The sequence below is a fragment of the Drosophila montana genome, unplaced genomic scaffold (genome assembly GCF_035044405.1).
Source record: "Drosophila montana isolate Dmon_TW-CO22-7 unplaced genomic scaffold, ASM3504440v1 contig_1687_1, whole genome shotgun sequence".
Taxonomy (NCBI): domain Eukaryota; kingdom Metazoa; phylum Arthropoda; class Insecta; order Diptera; family Drosophilidae; genus Drosophila; species Drosophila montana.
In genome coordinates this window covers 874,776-895,988 of record NW_026996616.1, presented here as the reverse complement: position 1 = coordinate 895,988, position 21,213 = coordinate 874,776, and the positions used below count along the sequence as shown (strand labels likewise).

General features: G+C 44.9%; 4 protein-coding genes across 6 annotated transcripts in view; 3 read left to right on the top strand and 1 right to left on the bottom strand.

The window, feature by feature from the left end:
* The first annotated feature begins 117 nt into the window (after positions 1 to 117).
* Positions 118 to 3,630, top strand: Usp30 (ubiquitin specific protease 30). The gene is made up of 4 exons (XM_064700128.1): positions 118 to 525; positions 581 to 1,908; positions 2,429 to 2,631; positions 2,696 to 3,630. Exons 1-4 carry the CDS (start codon positions 444 to 446, stop codon positions 2,811 to 2,813), a joined length of 1,731 nt encoding a protein of 576 aa, XP_064556198.1. The 5' UTR covers positions 118 to 443; the 3' UTR covers positions 2,814 to 3,630.
* A 673-nt stretch (positions 3,631 to 4,303) lies between these two features.
* On the top strand, positions 4,304 to 9,502 carry LOC135440845 (centrosome-associated protein Alms1a-like). 3 transcript variants are annotated; one of them, XM_064700220.1, is made up of 5 exons: positions 4,304 to 5,712; positions 5,800 to 6,758; positions 7,880 to 8,678; positions 9,014 to 9,162; positions 9,232 to 9,502. In XM_064700220.1, exons 1-5 carry the CDS (start codon positions 4,368 to 4,370, stop codon positions 9,292 to 9,294), a joined length of 3,315 nt encoding a protein of 1,104 aa, XP_064556290.1. In that variant the 5' UTR covers positions 4,304 to 4,367; the 3' UTR covers positions 9,295 to 9,502. The 3 variants fall into 3 exon arrangements, with proteins under 3 accessions (XP_064556290.1, XP_064556288.1, XP_064556289.1); XM_064700218.1 differs by having other exon boundaries at positions 4,304 to 5,721; XM_064700219.1 differs by having other exon boundaries at positions 4,305 to 5,721; positions 7,883 to 8,678; positions 9,232 to 9,500.
* Positions 9,503 to 11,424: 1,922 nt separating this feature from the next.
* On the bottom strand, positions 11,425 to 16,306 carry comt (comatose). The gene is made up of 6 exons (XM_064700224.1): positions 15,968 to 16,306; positions 15,815 to 15,903; positions 15,505 to 15,723; positions 13,160 to 14,788; positions 12,942 to 13,100; positions 11,425 to 12,303 (listed from the first exon to the last, which is right to left on the bottom strand). The coding sequence occupies exons 1-6, from the start codon at positions 15,974 to 15,976 to the stop codon at positions 12,171 to 12,173; spliced, it is 2,238 nt and encodes a 745-aa protein (XP_064556294.1). The 5' UTR covers positions 15,977 to 16,306; the 3' UTR covers positions 11,425 to 12,170.
* A 203-nt stretch (positions 16,307 to 16,509) lies between these two features.
* Positions 16,510 to 21,213, top strand: part of mew (multiple edematous wings) — an 88,811-nt gene continuing 84,107 nt past the window's right edge. Inside the window, exon 1 of the mRNA XM_064700113.1 lies at positions 16,510 to 17,277. Coding sequence (XP_064556183.1) covers positions 17,066 to 17,277 — 212 coding nt within the window. The 5' untranslated portion in view covers positions 16,510 to 17,065. The remainder of the gene's footprint in view (positions 17,278 to 21,213) is intronic.

Genomic DNA, 21,213 nt, shown 5'->3' with positions numbered 1-21,213 from the left:
TGTTCGCTGTCTCTGGTTAGCAGTATACCAGGCTGACATACGCGGCGTTGCCATATCGCCAAAACAAGACATAAACAGTCTGGCAGAAGCAAAGCGCATTGTTCGACAGTGTGGCAGCACCATTAACTAAACATCAGACACCAGACAGACACAATAGTATAGAAGAATTTTAGGTTTTTTTTTCAGGCTAATGTTAATTTTATTATAGATAAAGAACAGCTGCGGTAACAAAGAGACACACACAGACATCACACACTAACACACACACACACACACACCCACACTGACACAAAACACGAAAAAGAAGTCGAACAAGAACTATAATTCGCCAAGTGTTGTGTGTTTGTTGTTAATGCCAATCGATGTTGTAGTACCAGCACCAGTGTGTGTGTGCAACGCCCGCCCCCCTCCCCATAGCCCAGAACACAGACCTCCCGCACAACATGGAAAGTGAGAAGATTTTGATGGCCGCCGGTGTTACGGTCGCCGCCGTTGTCGGTGCATTTGTCTTCTGGGGACCATCGGGTAAGTGCATCCAAAACACACTGTTGTGCAACACTGGCCACTCACACGCACGCAGGTTCCCGCTTGCGTCAGCGTCGCGGCCAAATCGCCGGACTTCACAATTTTGGACGCACCTGTTTCCTAAATACGCTGCTTCAGGCGCTGGCTGCCTGTCCGCAGTTTATTGCCTGGCTGCAGCTATACAATGGCGCCACGCCGGATCGCAAGAGCCTGATTAGCTCAATGCTGAGCACCTTGGAGGTGGTTAATGGCACGCATGCGACGCTGCGCGGTGATCCACATTCGCCGGGCGCTGTGCTGCGCGCCTTGAACACATTGGGCTGGGTCATACCGCAGGAGGAGCATGATGCACATGAGCTGTTCCATGTGCTGCTCTCATCGCTGGAGGAGGAGGCAACACGGCCGCAACAAGTGGGCTGCCTGTCGGACGCACTGCTGCCCGTTGCCGCTGGCATCAATCCGAGCAACGGCAATGGCAATGACACCGGAGATGGTTTTGGTGCTGCGACAGCGGCAGCTGCTGCTTACCGCACATGCAACATGGCCGGTGTCCAGCAGCGCATTGGTGATCAGCCGAATCGGCCATCGAGTGCCATGCTCTCGGATTTTCTGAATATGGAATACGATGAGTCGACCAGCCTGCAGCGTCTGGTGCGCTCCGAGGCGCACACGCCCGACTCGCCGGCCTCGGTTTGCGAACGCGAAACGGCCGAGATAATGACGCCATCTGGTGGTGCCTCGTATCTGGCCCATTCGCCGTTTAGCTATCAATCGGCCATGGAGTTTATGGAGCCGCAAACGCAGCCGCTGCCCGCTTCACCCGTACTGGGCGGCGAGCGCTTGTCGCGTCCGCGCCAGACTCAGCCCCAGGAGCTGCTGCAGGAAAACCACAGCGAACGGCTCAGTCGACGCGCTTCCAGCTCGTGCCGCTCGCTGGAGCGTCTCAATCGCGGACCCGGACGCGTCTCCATCTGGTCCAGCATGATGCCCAGCCAGGTGGCGCATCCGTTTCAAGGCGCCATGGGCGCCCAAATTGTCTGCAATGGCTGCGGCTCCAAATCGGCCGTGCGCTACGACAAATTCGACAGCGTCACCTTAAATTTGCCGGCACAGCGACGCACCGGCCTGAGCCTGGGCCATTTGCTGAGCGAATATATCACCTCCGAGGATCTGAGCGATGTCAAGTGCGATTCGTGCAATGAGACGACCATGCACACCAAATCCGTGACATTCGCCAAGCTGCCGGCCTGCCTCTGCATACACATCGCACGCACCGTTTGGCTGCCCACCGGACAGGTGTGCAAGCGCCAGGACTATGTCCACTTCCCGGAGAGCCTCTCCATGGCGCCCTACAGCTTTGTCCAGCCCCATCTCAACAGTCAGGTGAGTGTGAGCGAACATTTAGAAAGATTTAAAGATTGGTCAGAATCAATAGTCAATCCGTCCATATGCATTAAGGCATCGATCCTTATAGATTCCTTTCCATATTATAGATAGATCCCTTTCAATAATATCGTTCAAAAAAACTATTTCACATTTGGATATCTACCTATTCCTATACTCCTTAAATTGGAAACAATTCAAAACCTAAACATATTCCTTATTTAAGCTACGAAAATTGCAAAAAGATCGGACTATAAGTGCCGAAGTTATTCAAGATTGCATTTCGCAAAAGGGAAAGGGAATAGTTTGTACTTTAACTTGTCGCTGGGTTCATCCTGTTACATCCCAGCCGAGCAGTATCCAAATATTTTGGTATTCCACATTATAAACTCCGATCATTTTTCAAAAGATCGGACTATAAGAGCCGAAGTTATTGAAGATTGTTGGCTGGGTTCATTTTGTTACATCCCAGCTGAGCACTTGCGACAAATGTTAAGAAATGTTTGTGATTTCTCCGCAGGCGGGCACTCCTTGGGGCTCGACCATGTCGTTGTACTCGACCAGCCTGCCGATGAACAATGGCGGCGGCGCCGGCGGCGAGGGCTTCGGCGCGATGTTTCCCAAAAATCTATACCGCCTGCTGGCGGTTGTGGTGCACTCGGGTGAGGCAAACAGCGGACATTTTGTTACCTATCGACGTGGTTCGCTGCGCAATGCGCATCGGTGAGTGTCACGCTGGCGTTGATTCAATCATTTTCTAATCCAAATCCAAATCCCCATTTTACAGATGGTTTTACACGTCGGACACGATTGTGCGCGAGGTATCCATTGATGAGGTGCTCAGCGTGCCCGCCTATTTGCTCTTCTATGATCGCGGCCAGCAGCGACAGCTCCAAATGCGCTGACTTTCCTCATCGGACACCAATCCTCCAACCCCGCTCACCCCGCTCACCCCATCCCCCTCTAGTCGGCCTAGTCATTATTTGTTTTCTCTCTCTCTCTCTCAACGTTGTGTTGGAAACTCAGATTATTATATGATATAATAATTAAAACGGTGGCCATAGAATCCTATTCCAACAAAAAAAAAAAAAGAACAAAAAACAAAAACAAAAAGAAAAGCCTTTTAAGGAACTGCAAAGAAAACGGTCTCAGCAAGCACCAAAAAACACACACACACACACACACACTCACACACACACCTGCGTTAATTTAAGGGCAGGCCTTATATGCATACAATAGCTGCAACTTATCATACATATATATATATATATATAGAATTTTGTTACATCAATGCATTTAAAAATTTTTAAATTGAATTTGAATTGAAAATTCACGTCATGTGCTTTTTAGATGTCTGTATTTAGCGATATAGATTCAAAAACCAAAAACCAAAAATAATTGTGCTAGGGGTATTACCGAAAGCATGAATCGATAATAAGTGTACTGTTCTTTTCTTTTTTTTTTTTAACATCTGTTCCAATCTGTTATATAGATGTACTTCCCGCTCCTAATTTGTTTGGGGGTCAGAATTCGTGGATCGATCGTTACGTTATAATCGATCGCTATTTGCATTTATCGCTTATCGTGTTGCAAACAGAATACCCTTGCTCCCCCCAATGACAACTATGTACATGATATATCATTAACTAACAATCGCCCAAAACAATAATTCTCTACGTTAAACGCTATATTAATAAAGTTCGGATAGATGTTTAAATACAATCTAATTTTGTTTAATTATTTACTTAAAAAAAAAAAAACAACAAATTTTTGTAAGCTTTTTATAAACAATTACATTAAGTTTACGTATTTAAAAGAATTTTCAAAAATGTAGTCCGTTTTTTTTAAGTGCTTGCTGCTTTACACGGTTGCACGGAAAGTTTCATAGCAAACAGCAATTTAGGGCGATCAGGCGAAGAAATACTAAAATATGTACAAAGGCACGCCCAAAAAAAAAACTGTTAGAAAGCCGATCGGGTAATGGCATTTTTGCATGTCTACTTACTAAGGGTAATTTCTTCAGATTTAGCGATTGCAAAGGGCTTTTTAATTCTCTTTTTTGAGTATATCTAACCATTTCCTTCATGGAAAATTTTACAAAACACAATTTAAGCGCCCCTTCCATACAATTAACTGTGAATACAATTTAAATTGTACAGTGCCCTTTTGAGTTTAACATAATGTTAGTGGGCTGCAACTAAGTCAACCTGAGCGTATTTGCCAGTGGCCACTAAACTGGTAGATCAACGCATATTATTTGTGCTGTATTTTGAGAATTTTATATTATAACTGAACTCCGATTAGGTTTTACAACAGTTTTACATTTATATCGCCTATCGATATATATTTCACACTAGTGTGTACACACTGGCGCTCGCCATATGCCTGCTCGCACTTGTGTGTGTGAGATTCGAAATTCAAAAAGCAAGCATCGGCACAAGCAATGCGTGTGCAGAACTATGTCAAGCAATAACAGTACAAATAGAAAGCAATATAATGATAGAAAAATACAGCACACATCGCGCATTACGCCCAAAATAAGAGAATATCTGGCTGAGATGGCCAACGAGCGCGAACTGGAGCTGCAACGCTTCATGGCATTATCATCGACATCACCCGCCAGCAGCAGCATCAGCGTCGGCGCGCACAGCAGCAGCGGCGGTGGCGGCGTCGGCGCCTGCGCCGGCAGCGGCAGCGGCAGCATGGGGGTTGCAACAGCTGCCTGCGCAGCTGCCATGGCCTGCATTAGAAAGCAAAAGAAACGCGCGTTGCCGGCCGCTGAGCACGTTAAGCAGATACCGATTGTGATGGAGACGGGACGCACTGCGTCCGCGTCTGTTGAGGATCTGCGCACACCCACCAAAGGCACCCAAACGCAGACGCCGCAGATGCAGACGCGCAAAACCCAAACACCAGAATCGGCGCTCAAATCGCACAAACGCCTCGAATGGGATCCCGCCGCCGATGTCGGCTATCGCTGTCAGCGCGCCGCCTCCGCGAGCAACATTAGCACACTGGAACGCTCCGTGCTGGAGGCGGCCATGCAGCCGGCAGGGCAACGGGCGGCGGCGGTCCAGCGCTCCAATCACTCCGAATCCGATTTGAATCGTTTGCAGGCGGCGGAGCAGCTGCCTCAGCCGGCGCCGGCGCCGCCGCTGGCCTCCAGCACATTTGTCAATTCCAGCCGCAGGTCCAGCCAGCCAACGCCCACGCCGACGCCGGTGCCCAGCCAGAGTTCACGTCGCGAATCCTGCGCCACCTCCGCGGTGAGCAGCTTCGATTATCATCACAATTCGCGGCCATCCACCGGGCAGAGCAACAGCAATAGCCAGAGCAGCAGCAGCGGCAGCTGCAATCGGCAGGCGCTCAGCGCCGAGGAGCTGCTGCGTCATGTGGAGCAGCAGCGTCAGGAGCGCGCATATACCGCACAGCTGGAGCAGGTGCTCTGCAATCGTCGCCACATGACGCGCGCCCAGAACAAGGAGAATCAACAGCCGCAGCCACATCCGCAGCCACAGCCCAGCCCTGTCGTCTCCTCCTCGAGCGTCACCTCCAGCCCGCCTGTGAAATGCGATCTGGATCTGGGCATCGATTTGCTCTGCTCGCTGGTCAGCAAGCGCAGCCTCAGCCATGTGCAGAAAAAGCAGCTCATACGCGACATTGCCAAGCGACTCGCCTGCCTCGATCTGGCCGCCAGCAGCAGCAGCTGCAACAGTCGCGCCGACTCCAGCCGCAGCTCCAGGCGCCAGCACAAGGAGCACAAGGAGCAGCCGCTGCCCGCTGCAAATGACAACCAGCCGAAGGGTAAGCGCGGTCTGTAGCTGTAGGAGGCATCTCCTAGCCGTAGTCCATCCAGCACAGGACATTAATATACAAACTTTCTCCTTGCAGAGCCGCTGCGCAAGGACACGGCGACCAACACGAGCAAAAGATGCCTCATACTCTCGCCGGAGCTGCTGACTCCGGCTGCTGCACCGGCTGCTGCTCCTGCTGCTGCTCCGGCTGCTGTGGCCGTGCCCGTGCCCGCACCTCGAACGCGCGTGGGCACGCCCACGCAATCGCCGCTGCCCTGCAGCTATGCATCCAGCAGCAGCGGCGCCTCCAACGAGCTGGTGACACAGAAAACCAATCTACAGACTAAGCAGCCGGCCACAACGGACGAGCTGGCCGCCATGCAGGAGTGGCTGAATCCGATGACACAGAGCGAGATTGAGTACGAGGAGAAGCGACAGCAGCAGCGAAGCGGCCAGCTGGATGAGGAGCGGCGCACACAGCTGGACTGGATCGAGACGGAGATAAGCCGCCTGCGCACGCTGCAGAATCTACTGAGCAGCGCCGCCAAGGGCGTCATGCTGGCCGCGCCACCGGACAAGGGTGTCCGCATACCCATCCAGCTGATGGATGCCATTGCGGATGCAGTGCCGCCGCCAGCGGAGGGCAGCGCACTGTCGCCGGCTGCAGTTGTGCGGCGACCGGCGCCGCCAGCGCCAGCGGCTCCGCCTGCAGCACCGCCTGCAGCATCCCCGCCGCCACCACCTCCTCCTCCACCTGCACCTGCACGTGCACCTGCATGTGCTCCGCCTGCCAGCAGGCAGCTGCCGCGCAGCAAAATGGCAACGCCCGCGCCGAGCCAATCGGGCAGCAGCGAGAGCGTCTGCTCCTTTGTCCAGCAGCGACAGCGCCAGTTCATGGCCCACTATCAGAACCAGCAGCAGCAGCGTCTGGAGCAGCAGCAGCAGCTTCTCCTGCTGCAGCAGCATCAACAGCAGCAGCAACAGCAGCTCATCCATCGCCAGCAGCATCAGCAGCAGCAGCAGCTGCAGCATCCGTTGCATGCCACATGCCACATGGTAAGCTCTTGAGTCATGATGAACTCAACAATTCTATTCAATTGGAAGCAGGTAACCTTTCCAAACCATATCAGGGGGAAGGCCTGCTCTTAACCTATGATGCATCCAACAAATCTATTTAACTGGCAGCTGGAAGCCTCTCCGATCCGTAACAGGAGGAATAACTGCCTTGTCCGTCTGTCCGTCTGGGAAGAGAGCGATTTTTATAGTATCGATAAATATCGAATAGGAATACTATCCGATCGATAACAAAAGGAATACCCGAGTCGATCTAGCCTTGTCCGTCTGTCTGGAAATATGTAAAATATATATTCTTGTATATCCTATGCACAACGAGCTTAAAATTGCCTTTCGTTCTCTCGCCCGATTTCCATAGTATCGATAAATATCGAATAGGAATACTCTCCGATCGATAACAAAAGGAATACCCGAGTCGAGCTAGCCTTGTCCGTCTGTCTTGAAATATATAATCTATATACTGGGATATCCTATGAACAACGAGCTTAAAATTGCCTTTCGTTCTCTCGCCCGATTTTCATAGTATCGATAAATATCGAATAGGAATACTCTCCGATCGATAACAAAAGGAATACCCGAGTCGATCTAGCCTTGTCCGTCTGTCTTGAAATATATAATCTATATACTGGGATATCCTATGCACAACGAGCTTAAAATTGCCTTTCGTTCTCTCGCCCGATGTTCATAGTATCGATAAATATCGATTTTCAGGCATGGTCTTTTAAGCATAACTCGCGAACATCCCAAATTTGGGATGTAGGTTCTTGCATAATAAATACAGCCTTAAAATATTTCACTTGTTGGTTTAGTTTTAAGGAAAGAATTATTTAAGCTTATGCTTAATCAAAGGAGGAAGCTTTAGGAAGTACGACAGAGTTCTCTTACGAAGAACCTTTTTCTCTTTGTTTTTTTTTTTACCATATTCTGATGAAATTCCCGACATATATGAGAATAATCGTATGCTCATGGGATCACACTTAAAGACATATTCTATATTCTATATTCATATTGCACAAATATCGCAGCCTTTACTTAAACTCTCTCTCTCTCTCTCCCTCTCTCGCTCTCTCTTTCTCCCTCACGCTCGCTCCATCTCGCTCTAGCAGCGCCCATGTCAGCAGCATCAGGAACAGCAACCCGAGCAATATATGCAAATGCAGTACGCCCAGACGACGGGCAATGTTTATGGCTGCGTGGATGAAGGCGCCGTCTACTACCAGGTCGTAAATTCGCACGGCGCGCCCTGCTACGTGCAACATGCCCTAAAGGCGGCAACAGTTGCAACAAATACAACAATGACAACAGCAGCAGGAGGAGGAGGAGACGGAGGAGAAGCAGCGGCAACTGGCTCACAAAATAGCTGCAGGGCGACGAGCTCCTCGACGTCGTCCATGTTGTGCATCAGCTCGGAGATGTCCATACCGATGAGCATGGTGAATGCCTGCGAGGGGACGACAACGACAACAACAACAACAACAACGCATCAATATGACGATGTGGCATGCCACCAGCAGTTGCAGCTGTGCCAGCGTCGACGTCACACGCAGCGCAGCACCAGCTCCGGCACAGCACATCGGGAGCGGGAGCGGGAGCGGGAGCGGGTGCAGGAGCAAAAGCAGCGCCAGCAAATGCTGCAAGTGCGACCGCGCGGCATTGCGTATGTCATTCAGTTTAGCGCCAATGGCGACACTAGCGAAATATTGGCGGAGTCGCTCTCGCTGCAGGATCATCTGCAGCGCGCCCGTCCCCTGTTCTGTGCCCAGTCCAAGCAGCGCAAGGCGATACTCAATCAAATGCAGCTGCTGCGCAATGCGCGACGCCGCGAACTCGATCAGCTTATCGAGAACAGCAGCCTGGAGACGCTGGACAGGCGACTGGAACAGCTGCCGCCACCGGTTACCTGTAAGTCCTTGAGCAGGGGATGCACTGCGTTCAGTTTATATACCCCGATTCTATCGAGCATCTACGAATCAAGACTTGCCGATGCAACTTTCCTTTTTGCACATTATATCCTTAGTCACAAACTGCTTCGCTTGGCTGTAGACATTCCTGATCAGCATCAATCAATCAATCAGAGTCAGATGTAGCCCGGCATATGTCCGTCTTGCTGTTGCAGGCAGAGCATATGTCCAATAGGCCGGACTAGACCTTTACATACCCCTATCCAAATCCCATATATCCATATATATATTTATATTCAATTAAAGATCTCATATGTATCCCATTTATTGACACAGCACGCGTCCGCATCTTCTCTACGCGGGAGATGAAGGCCCTGACCAGCAAACGCTGCGAGTTTCTGCCCGAGGTGCTGGCCGCACAGAGTCGGGAGCGCGAGGAGCGTCGTCGTCGCAGCAATCGCATCATGCGCGACGTTTTCAATCGCGTAAGTCCAACCGATATCATCTCTATATAGATAAATCTCTCTTAACTAATCGGTTGCTCACTCTTCTAGCGTCTGCAGCGTCGCGTGCGCCGTGGCAAGCTCTCCCTCAATCACAGTCGCACCGTCATCTAGCGGAGCGAGGCGTCGCGGAAGCTCAACAAGTGCCAGTTCAACATGTCCTATACATATATATATATATAAATATATATGTATCCAATCATGGATCGAATATTTCGACAGTTAATAACTGGTTTTATGCATGCTATTGTAGGCTCCAACGAATATCTATTTTCTAGCTAGATTTATCTCTATACATCTAATTTTTTTTTTGGTGTCTTGTCAACTTATCTATTTATTAGCATTTTACACTGTTTGACCAATAAATGATTGCATTTGCCATATTAGAGATCGTTTAAAAGTTAATATGCTTTCTCTATAAAAATCATGTATGAAGTATATTCGAATATGTTACCTTGAATGCAGCTGTAAAAGCTTTAAGATCTTAAGATACACATATATATATATATATATGGATATATATGGATATATTATATTATTTACCTCAGGCAGTATTTAAAGTTCTTAACCAAGCTAAAATAAGTAATTTTAATAGCTGCCTATAACTTTTTAAGCGGCCCATTGTTTTAGTTTTAAATCGTTTGGTTTATATTTAAGACATATTTCTCTTCAGATCATACTTTTATAAGATCCCAACTCGATGTTTCAGTCCAAGTCAAAAGCACAAACGTCTATTCAAACATTTTTCAAAACATATTCTGCCCACATATAATAGAAATCTGTACTTCACTTTGCAAAAGTATCTAAATAGCCGAAATAGCTTGTTTATTTTTATATATTTTGTTCATATTTTAGACATATTCCTCTTCAGATAATACTTTTATAAAAGCCAAACTCAATGTTTGAGTCCAAGTTGAATGCATTCAAACATTTTTCAAACGAAATTCCTTTCGCATGTCTGGAAAAATGTTATTCTCAAATATCCCTTATAGGTCGAAATTTCCCACTCTCATAACTCGGTCAAAACTTAACCGATTTTCATAAGGTTTCGCTTTTTGTTCATGGTTTGATCTCTAGATTAATCTAAATGTGGCAGCATTATTCTTGGTCGAAATTCATGTAAAAATTTGACCCTCAAATATCCTTTATAGACATAGGTCGAAATGTATGTTGTATGTACGTATGTATGTACGTATGTATGTACGTGTGTATTTATGTACGTATGTAGGTACTTATGTATGTATGTATGTATGTATGTATGTATGTATGTATGTAGGTACTTATGTATGTATGTACTTATGTATGTATGTATGTATGTATGTATGTATGTATGTACGTATGTATGTATCTATGTGTGTATGTGTGTATGTATGTATGTATGTATGTATGTATGTATGCATGTGTGTATGTATGTATGTATGTATGTATGTATGTAAGTATGTATGTATGTATGTATGTATGTGTGTATGTACGTATGTATGTACGTATGTATGTACGTATGTATGTACGTATGTATGTACGTATGTATGTACGTATGTATGCATGTATGTATGTATGTGCGTATGTATGTATGTATGTATGCATGTGTTTCTGTATGTACGCTTGTGAGAATGTATGTGTTTGAGTATGTTTGTTTAGATGTAGGTTTATATGTTTGTGGGTTTATATGCAAGACCAAGTTTACTTATAGCTTTGCTGCAGATTAAGAAAAACGTATTCTTAACTATTGGCTTACTACGCGATTCTCATGAATTCAAGTAAGTCGTATGAAAATCGTACGGGCTTCACTTTAAGTGGCGGAAGCGGCGGCTTCAATATTGGAGAAGGCGGCTTCAACTATGGATTAGACGGTGGCTTCAATATTGGAGGAGACGACAGCTTGAGCAAATGAGGAGCCGGCATCAACATGCACGAGGCAGTGGCTGTGGCTTTGGCGGAGGCCATTGAACCAACTGGTACGTATTATAAAAATAAGCAATTATCATTAACAAAAATAAAACCATCTGAATCTGACAGTATTATTTTTGTCAAAATTCACGTAAAACAGGTAACTTGGTCAAAACTCAACCGACTTTCACGAGGTTTGGCTCTTTGTTCATTTTTTGATCTCTCTAGATCAATTTGGCATTTAAATCTGGCAACATAATTCTGAGTGAAAATGGTTCCCTTAAATATCCTATATAGGTCGAAATTTCCCTTGTTCAAAACTTACCTGCTCAGATCAGACCAAAAACAAAGTCATCATTTTGATGGAATTTCTTTATTAGGATTCATAACATCGGTGATTAACAATATATATATTTTGAGTATTAGTTTTTATGTAATTATGTTAAACTCTTTTTGCAAGCTAAACAACGTTTCTTCCGATTGAATTCTCCTTAACATTTTGGTGTTCGATTCCGCGACAAATTCTTAAGACTAACAAGACAAAAGTTTTCTTCCTGTTGATAAAAATATGACGAAAAAAAAAATTATACTAACAAATATAATGAATAATATTAATACGCGTATATCGTAATCGTTTATCGTTGAGATTAGTATCGATTTTAATAATATATATATATATATGTATTTATCTATTTATAGGAATATGTTATCTTTCGTAATACCAGCCGCAATGCCAAATCAGGTCACAGGTCTCACATTTCTGTTTGTTACAGATCGAGCGTGCTTTTAGGTATAGCACAGGAAATACCATATCGGGGATAGTTTGCACTTGGTTTTGGGTAAGGTTTCTAGGTTAGGAACGTTTTTGGAATTTGAAACGTGGGAATATTGGGATCTAGACTGGACCAACACACAATGCAAAGCAGTTAACGCGTTTTCAATGTCGGTTAATGGGGGGATTATTTTCGAATATATGTATATAACCATAGAATATATATATGTATATATGTTAACAACGCGCTCGTATATCGGAAATACTCTTTACTTAAACGCTAATAATTGAGATTGCATACTCTCTCTCTCTCTATCTCCTTTTTAACATCTTATTTGCGCGCCACCATATCCAAGCCGCCCTCCTCCTCCATTTTGGACAGAAACTTGATGGTGCGCTGCGAGGGATCCGTCTGTCTGACCATATCGATCAGGCCCAACAGTTTCTTGATGCCAATGAAGACGCTGTGGATAATTACAAAAACAAAGTTAAAATTTCACATCTGGCTGGGGTTAACTTTTAATTCGAGCTCGATTTCCACTTATTTTTCGGTGAAACACGTGAAAATGCAATTTTAATGTCGAGTGCTTACAAATTGCGTTGGAATATAATTGGACTCAAATTTCGTTACTTAGATCCTTCATTTTCCACTCGTGTGCTTACAAAGTGAGTTGGAATATAATTGGACTCAAATTTCATTATTAAGATCTTTCATTTTCCACCCGGAATAGTGGATTTATCGTAACACGCTTTGCTTTTGATTCAATTTGGAAAATCTTTGTGCTTAAAGTAGCTCGCCTGAGAAAACGAAAAACCCTTTTCGAAACTCAAAGTTCAATCGATTCTCAGCAGATAAATTGAATGGGAAACCAAAAAGACTTTCATTCAAACGACTTTCACCTATTTCTCACGCTTGGAGCTTAAAGTAGCTCGGCTGAGAAAACGAAAAACCCTTTTCCAAACTTAAAGTTCAATTGATTTTTAGCTGAATGGGAAACCAAAAAACGACTTTCACCTATTTCTCACGCTTGTCGGTGGATTTGCCAAAAGCACTTTGCATGCACATACTATTTAGCTAGGGAAATGGGTTTTTTTGGCTTACCGCTTGCCGGCCATCTTCTTGGCGACGGCCTGAAGTTCGCTCTTGGTAAAGATATCCGTGTCCTCGAGCACGGCGATAACATGCTCCGGACTGGACAGATTGGGCACATGCAGCACGGATGTGAAGGCCGACAGCATTTCCATTTCCTCGAGCACTTCCCTGAAAGAGTTCAAAAACGGTTTAGCTGGCCGAGCATAGAATGAAGACCGTCTGCTTACCGTCGGCTCGAGGTGCAAAGGATCAGGAGCTTGCGTCCCTTGGGCGGCTGCTTCTTGAGCAGCACCAGCAATGCCTGAAGCGTTAGATTCGAGTATCTGGGCCCGATGGGTCCATAGTCGAGCAGACGCTCCACATTGTCCACAACAATGCAGCTAAGGGTCGAGCGATAGGCATCGTCGAAGATCTTGCGTATGTGCAGACACTTGGCGTTCTCGGTATAGCCGACCATGTCCTCCGGCGAGCAGACCTTGACGAACGGAAAGTCCGACATCTTGGCCAGCTTGGCGGCCAGCGCGGTCTTGCCCGAATTGGGGGCACCGGCAATTAGGACAGAGACCAAACCGCTCGATTCGGTGGCCTTCGCCTGCTGCACATAGAGCATCCCGTCCTCGAGCAGATGGGCCACCGGCTGGCCCCAGTTAACGATGCCGCGTGCCAGCATTGTATCGAGTATCTCCTGGGCTGTGCCGAACGCTGGCTTAATATCGTTCTCCAGCGAATGTAGAAAATCGGCGCGATTCACCTTCAATTTCTCCATGGCCTCCGGATCGACGGTGACCTTGGCATCGGCCTTGATCAAACGATTCATGGCGCTCGATTGGGCGGCACGCACCAGACCCTCCAGCTCGGCGCCGCTAAAGTTCTTGGTTATCGATGCCAGCTCCATGCAGTCGACATCGTCGCTAATCTTCTTAAAGTCCCGCATACGTTTCGTATGTATATTCAATATCTGGACGCGTCCCTGCTCGTTGGGCAAACTGATCTCCATTTGGACCTCGAGACGGCCGGGACGCAGCAGCGCCTCATCGATCATATCCCGGCGATTGGTCATCCCAATTACCAGTATATTGTTCAGCTGATCGACGCCGTCGATTTTGGTCAGCAGCTGATTGACGACGGTGTCGTGAACACCGCTGTTGCCGGCCACGGAGCCGCGCTGCTTGCATATGGCATCGATCTCATCGAAGATGATGATATGCAGCCCGCTGTTCGGGCCCAGACGCTTCTCCTCCTCCTCGGCCTCGGCGAACAGCCGTCGCACATTTGCCTCCGATTCGCCGACATATTTGTCCAAGATCTGCGGCCCGTTGACGATCTTCGGTTCGCGTGCATTCAGCATGGTGCCAATCTGGCGGGCCATCAAAGTTTTGCCCGTTCCGGGCGGTCCGTAGAGCAGGATGCCCTTGACATGCTTGCAGCCGAGCTGTTCGACCAGCTCGGGCGGAAAGACGCGCGAGGCGAACGCACGGCGAAAGATCGCATTGAACTCATTGTCCAGGCCGCCGATGCCCATTTTGCCAAAGTCCCAATCCGGATTGATGATCGACTGACGCACCACCTTGCCCTTGGACTTGCCCTGCAGATTCAGCGAGCTATTCTCGGCCTTCTCGAACTGCACGGTCGTGTTGCCCAGAATGCGGCCGAAGCGCACATTGCGCGTGGTCGGCTCCTTGCCCTCGGCGAGGGTCTTCGGATCGATCGCCTCCAGCACTTTGACCGCCAGGCCGAGCAGTTTCTTCTCCTTGAAATTGAAGACCAGCGACTGGCCCACAGTTAAGGCCATGCCAGCGAATTGCATGATGAACTCCTTGGCCATCTCATCCGAGTCATACGGCTCCTGCGACACGCTACAGAAGGGGATGAGCGGGGTTTATTGCCTATCTTTAAAGTTCCCTCACAGCTCACATCTTTTGCAAGAAAGATCAACGGGTCTGCTCTACAAAACATTCTCCCCAAGCCCTGTTCAAGAAATCTTGGAAAACTGCCTTTGTTTAATGTCTCACGAGAATTCGACAAAACGTGTTTGTCTCTAGCTGGAAATAGAACACAACTTGATCCAACCTAACCTAACATAACCTACCCTAACCTAACCTAACCCAACATAACCTAACTTAACCTAACCTAACATAGAATAATATAACCTAACCCAACATAACCTAACCTAATCTAACCTAACATAACCTAATCTAACCTAATCTAACCTAACCCAACATAACCTAACCTAACCCAACATAACCTAACCTAACCTTACAGCTCTACGTTTTTAAATATCCAAATTGATATTACCTAACCTTACTTTATCTAACCTAACCCCACTTTTACAGTCCAAACTACACACACACACACACAAAGCGCAGTTATGTGCTCCTTCAGGAAAAATCAGTTTTGAGGTTAGGGTTCATTTACTGCGATCTAAGCTAAACCCACTTTATCTATTGGAACCAAACGCAATGCCAAAGCTTTAATAACCAAGACGACTTTCAGGTCGGAATCCCGCAGCCTAACCAGATTGTGGGTAAACTAACCTCACTTTTTTATATATTTTTCACACGCACACACTTACGTTTTCTTTTGCAGAAAATCGGTTTCGAAGGAGACATTTGTTATGACATCGGAGCTGGCATCGAAACGATAGGGTCGCACCTCCAGGTCCTGGTTAATGGAGAGCATCGCCCATTTGCGCTGCACCAGAGAGAAGCCCACATAGCCTCGGGGCACCTCCATGGTCTTCTCCAGAGCGAAGATGAAATGTTGTCCCGCTGCGGGCGAAATGTCCGCATACCTGAAAGGGATCAAAAAAAAAACAAAATATAAGAATAATATTCGATGATGAGGAGCTGAAGAAGCTGCTGCAGTTGGTCCAATTGGCATACTTGACATCGTCGGGAAAATCGCCGACATTCACAATGGCGCGATTCGTCAAGGACAGCTCGTCCGTGGGACATTTGGTGGCCTTCAAGCGCTGCAATTACCGTTAAACTTGAGTATTTATTTATTTTGCTTTATTAATATGCAGAGGAGCTCACATAAGACATGGCTGCTGCTGCTGCTGCTGCTGCTGCTTCTTCTTCTTGCTGCTGGGGATTGCCTGTCTGTGTGTGTGTGAGTTTGTGGTGTGGGGGGTTGTTTCTATTTACAGCTTCAGCCTCAGCCTCAAGCTCAGCTATTATCGATTCGCGGCGATACGCAATTTCTGTTTTTGCGGCGTTTTTATTTTAGCTTTGGCTCTGCTGCGCCTATTTGACACATACGGCAATTTCTCAAATTTTTATAATTATTAACACTTAACACTTTACGAATTTGGATTATGTTGCATTTCTTTTGCAGCTGTCGCACCACAATTCACAGCTTGACTTTCATTGATTTCTACAGGACGTCGAAATTTTTTGCTGCGCAGCTTAAAAAAATGCGCGCGCGCACAGCGCTGCCAGCACTGTAAGCGAGCTGCAGCAAGTTGGCAGCCCGGCGACGCACATTTGAGCAGCAGCTGTTAAGCTCTGTTAGCGTTAACAGCTGTTATTAGTCGCTTAGCAGCGCGAGCAGTCGACGTTATTCTCAGCAGAGACGTCATACGTTGCGGTTGATTTGCGGGCAAGCGCGCGTGCATTCGTTTCGATTCTTTTATCGAGAAGCGGTTTCTTTTTGGTTTGCAAAAATCGTGTTTATTTTTTTGTTGTTTGTCCAGTGATTTGATAAGCATTATCAGTGCCATGTGTTATGAAACAACAACAAAATGAGTTAAATCTTCTTTTTTTTTTCTACTATAACATATTTTGCCATTTACACTTCAACGTTTTGCGCGGCGACCGGCAAAAAGGTCAAGCGAAGCAGCTGAACAAAACAAAACAAAAAATATAAACAACAACAACAAGTGCAGCATCATAGAAGCAGCAGCAACAACAACGACTTTTGGAAAGCAGTCCAAGCAACAACAACAACAACTGTAGGCTACCTGTTGAGCGTAGCGCCGCAGTCGCAGCCAACGTCGCTGCCGCTAATAGACTGGCTTAAGCTGGAAGGTTAAGAGCGATTTGCAAGTGTCCGTTGCATGTCGTTAACAGTTGTGTTGTTGTTGTTGTTGTAACTGTTGTTGTAGCAGCGCATCTAGAATAACAGCAACAAAAATGACAAAGCCTCAATCTTCGCCGCGTTCGAACTTCTTCGAGAGTCGAATTCATTTGGCGCTCTTCGCCCTTTTCGCCGCGAACGTAGTCTCGTGCTTCAATCTGGAGCAGAGGCAGCCGCTGATCAAGTACGGGCATCCCAACTCGAATTTCGGCTACTCGCTGGCCACGCACACCATCGGCGAATATAATTGGCCCAATAACACAAAATGGTAAGCGTCAAAGACAAACTAAACAACTTGATTTCAACCGGTTTTCTTTTGTTTTCGTATTGTTTTTACTAATTATTCGCTCAAGCACACGGTTAAGCACAGATCCAGAATGTTTCACTTTTTAGATAACAACAATAAAATTCCTTCCCCTGGAGGAGTCTTCCGCTTTTCGTATAAACATGCTTTTTGTCTGCCGCATTCAAGCTCTGAATATTTCAGACAGATCCTATGTCGTAGCCGTTCCAGATCGGACCAATATATCATATACATAGCTCCCATAGGAAAGATAGGTCAAAAATTGGGTTCTCTGAGAAAAACTTGTGTTTTTTAATATATCTCCACCAAACTCGGCATACTTCTACAAATACTACATATATGTGAAATCTTATCAACGTCGGAGCCCCTATATCATCTAGCTGCCAAAAAACTAGGCACTTGTATGGAATAGTTTTTTGTTTTTCAGGATATTTGAACCAAACTCGGCATTTTTAGGTTTCACCTTGCTCCTTGCATTTATGCAAATTCTTATCAACATCGGACTATAATATTATATAGCTGCCATAGGAAAGATCGTTCGGAAACTAGGTTCTTGTATGGAATAGTTTTTTGTTTATCAAGATATTTGAACCAAACTCGGCATTTTTAGGTTTCACCTTGCTCCTTGCATTTATGCAAATTCTTATCAACATCGGACTATAATATTATATAGTTGCCATAGGAAAGATCGTTCCGAAACTAGGTTCTTGTATGGAATAGTTTTTTGTTTATCAAGATATTTGAACCAAACTAGGCATTTTTAGGTTTCACCTTGCTCCTTGCATTTATGCAAATTCTTATCAACATCGGACTATAATATTATATAGCTGCCATAGGAACGATCGTTCCGAAACTAGGTTCTTGTATGGAATAGTTTTTTGTTTTTTAAGATATTTGAACCAAACTAGGCATTTTTAGGTTTCACCTTGCTCCTTGCATTTATGCAAATTCTTATCAACATCGGACTATAATATTATATAGCTGCCATAGGAACGATCGTTCCGAAACTAGGTTCTTGTATGGAATAGTTTTTTGTTTATCAAGATATTTGAACCAAACTAGGCATTTTTAGGTTTCACCTTGCTCCTTGCATTTATGCAAATTCTTATCAACATCGGACTATAATATTATATAGCTGCCATAGGAACGATCGTTCCGAAACTAGGTTCTTGTATGGAATAGTTTTTTGTTTTTCAGGATATTTGAACCAAACTCGGCATTTTTAGGTTTCACCTTGCTCCTTGCATTTATGCAAATTCTTATCAACATCGGACTATAATATTATACAGTTTTTAAGATATTTCGACAAAACTCGGAATTTTTCTTTCGCCCTTCTCCCTCACTCGATTTTTAACCTTAATTGATTGACATTGATTATTATTAATACAGCACTTTGCAAAATACAACAAATTCCTTTTGATGCCAATAACAACAACAACAAAAAGTAGAAAGAAAATATATAAAAATAAATAAAAAACGTGTTTGCCTTTTGTGCAATGCAATTGTTGTTATTTTTGTTGTTAATGTGCGAAACTTGTTTGAGATTTAGTTGATAGTTGTTGTTGTTGTTGTCGTCGTTAGACACTTCGATTACCATATAATATAATAAAAATGATTATTGATTATTTATAAAGATGATGCTACACACACACACACACACACACACACACACAGAGAGAGATCTTTCGATCTGGCATGTGGTTTCCATTAACAAACGAACGAGAAACGAGAAACGAGAAAGAAAAGGAGAACTTTTCGATGGCCATTTAGTTAAGATCGTATAACTAATTGAATACATCTGCAAAAAAGAACGAAACAGCAAAAACAAATTTAGAGAAAGCTATGAAAAATGATCGAATGATCTATCTATCTATCTTTTGTTTCTCAAGTGTTGCCCAGATCTTAACTAATTTCATGCAAATTGTATTTAAATCCATCTGCAGATTCAAAGATTCTCAAGATCGAGTGCTTAATTGAATATTTGCTTAGATCTAGTTTCTTTTTCTGATACGATATTAATTGAAATATTTGCGAATCTGACGAAATATAAGATATATTTATTTATGCTAAAAGAGCTCAACTATTTTTCAAAGAAAAGTCGCTCAAATAAATCTTGATATTCATTTTACAGGCTCTGAACCACTTCTCAACGATCGTCGAATAATCTTTAGCAGAAAGCTCCACAACATAAATATTCTTGGGAAATATGAATAATTGAAAGCAAGGCATAAAGAACATGAATTAATCGAGCCTTTTTTCTATTCGTATCTAGTGAGATTTCTCCTCTCTGTAAATGTTCTGCATGGAACTGAATGAATTCCGGAAATCGGAAAGGTTTCTCAATGCAAGAGTTCTGCACAGAATTCAAGCGTTATCTATGAATCACGAGTTCCGGGAAAAGGGAAAAGGTGACTTATTCACAGCAATTCCATCTGTCACATTACGTAAACAAAAAAGGGTTTATTTGTCGACGTTTCGCGAAATCTAACATTTATTGGTATTATCTTTTACGGAGAAACCCTTTGGCTGCAGCTCCCACATTTGTCCGTAATAACATTTGGCTATATCTCTTGTGTATTTAGGCAACAGCTGGGATCAGACCCCGACCCAGTCACCGTCCCCTTCCCCGTCCCCTTCCCCGTCCCCGACTCAGTCGCAGTCGCAGTCGCAGTTCCCAGATAGGACATTGTGTGTTTTCATAATATTTGCATTTGCCAGATATTTCAACAATATATTTCATTGTTTATCGCTGTTACTCATTTGATTTCCTTGTTTTTGTTTTTCAAAATACCCTGTACGCATCGCAAATGGGTTGACGACGGAGCAGCATGCTTTGTGCTTCGCAGATAGAGAGAGAGATGAAAACCTCTTCGATCCCATAAACTCGATAAATCTGAAGAGCCTACAGTTTATAAATCTGAAATATATGTATTTCTCTACATCGTAGAACAATATCTGTTTTCTTTCGTTATCTTCCGCTCATTTCTAGAATATATCGATTGAATAATCGATAACTATCGATAGAACAATCGATAGCTATCGATATATTCTAGAAAAGAGCGGAAGATAACAGAATGAAAATCGTTTCAGACAAGGTTATTTACACATAACTCGGGGATTAAGAGCTTTAGGCACAACAAATTCCGTTTTTGGGCTCGCATATAGTATACACAGATCCGGAATAGTTCACTTTTTGGATAACTCCAACTTCCCCCCCCTCCCCCCTCCACCCTCCACCCTGCCTGCTGACCGAAATGAAGTCTTCTTCGAGATATTAATTCCCTTTTTTTTCTGGGTTTTCAATCAAGAAGAAGAAACACACCAACTGTAACTAGCAGAAGGGTGCAGGGTATCTGCAAGTCGAGCACTCTCAACTATATTTCTGTTGTTTTTTTTTCCGCATGCATTTTACAGCGAACGTTTTTTTTTTTGCAATTTCATTTACAAACTTATCTCCGCGCTGTGTGTGTGTATTTATTTTTGTTGCCAGTTGATAAGGAAATATGTGTCGAGGGTCACAGGAAGACTCCGATGTCCCATGCGACTGCAGTCGTAGATATACTTTTTTTTATATTTATATTCTTTCTATATATATTAGATACAAATTTGCATAGTTAGCCAATGTGCAATGATCTGCATGTGCGTCGCTAGCCAACCGACTAGTTAAATCATCATGTTAAAGCTGATGTTAATCGTGCTGCTAATTTGGCCTGAAGCTAGCCCGTCTGTGCGCTTCAAATGGCAACAACAACCGCAACAACAACAACAACAACAACAACAATGCGAATAACTGTGACCGTGTTCGTATCCGCAGCAATTGTCTGTCTGGCGTACGCCCAGTTCGCATTGCCCATGCCATAGTTGGCAGACAAATCGGAGCCAACCGCAATGCCAATAAAA

Excerpts from the sequence above, each read along its gene's own strand:
- comt (XM_064700224.1), bottom strand. Across the intron at positions 15,724-15,814 it reads GATTTTCCCGACGATGTCAA|GTATGCGGACATTTCGCCCG; the intron begins GTATGCCAATTG and ends GATCCCTTTCAG. Across the intron at positions 12,304-12,941 it reads AAGAAGATGGCCGGCAAGCG|CGTCTTCATTGGCATCAAGA; the intron begins GTAAGCCAAAAA and ends AATTATCCACAG.
- Usp30 (XM_064700128.1), top strand. The coding sequence starts at position 444 with ATGGAAAGTGAGAAGATTTTGATGGCCGCCGGTGTTACGGTCGCCGCC. Across the intron at positions 526-580 it reads TGTCTTCTGGGGACCATCGG|GTTCCCGCTTGCGTCAGCGT; the intron begins GTAAGTGCATCC and ends ACACGCACGCAG. Across the intron at positions 2,632-2,695 it reads TCGCTGCGCAATGCGCATCG|ATGGTTTTACACGTCGGACA; the intron begins GTGAGTGTCACG and ends CCCATTTTACAG.
- LOC135440845 (XM_064700218.1), top strand. The coding sequence starts at position 4,368 with ATGTCAAGCAATAACAGTACAAATAGAAAGCAATATAATGATAGAAAA. Across the intron at positions 8,679-9,013 it reads GCTGCCGCCACCGGTTACCT|CACGCGTCCGCATCTTCTCT; the intron begins GTAAGTCCTTGA and ends TTATTGACACAG. Across the intron at positions 9,163-9,231 it reads TGCGCGACGTTTTCAATCGC|CGTCTGCAGCGTCGCGTGCG; the intron begins GTAAGTCCAACC and ends TCACTCTTCTAG.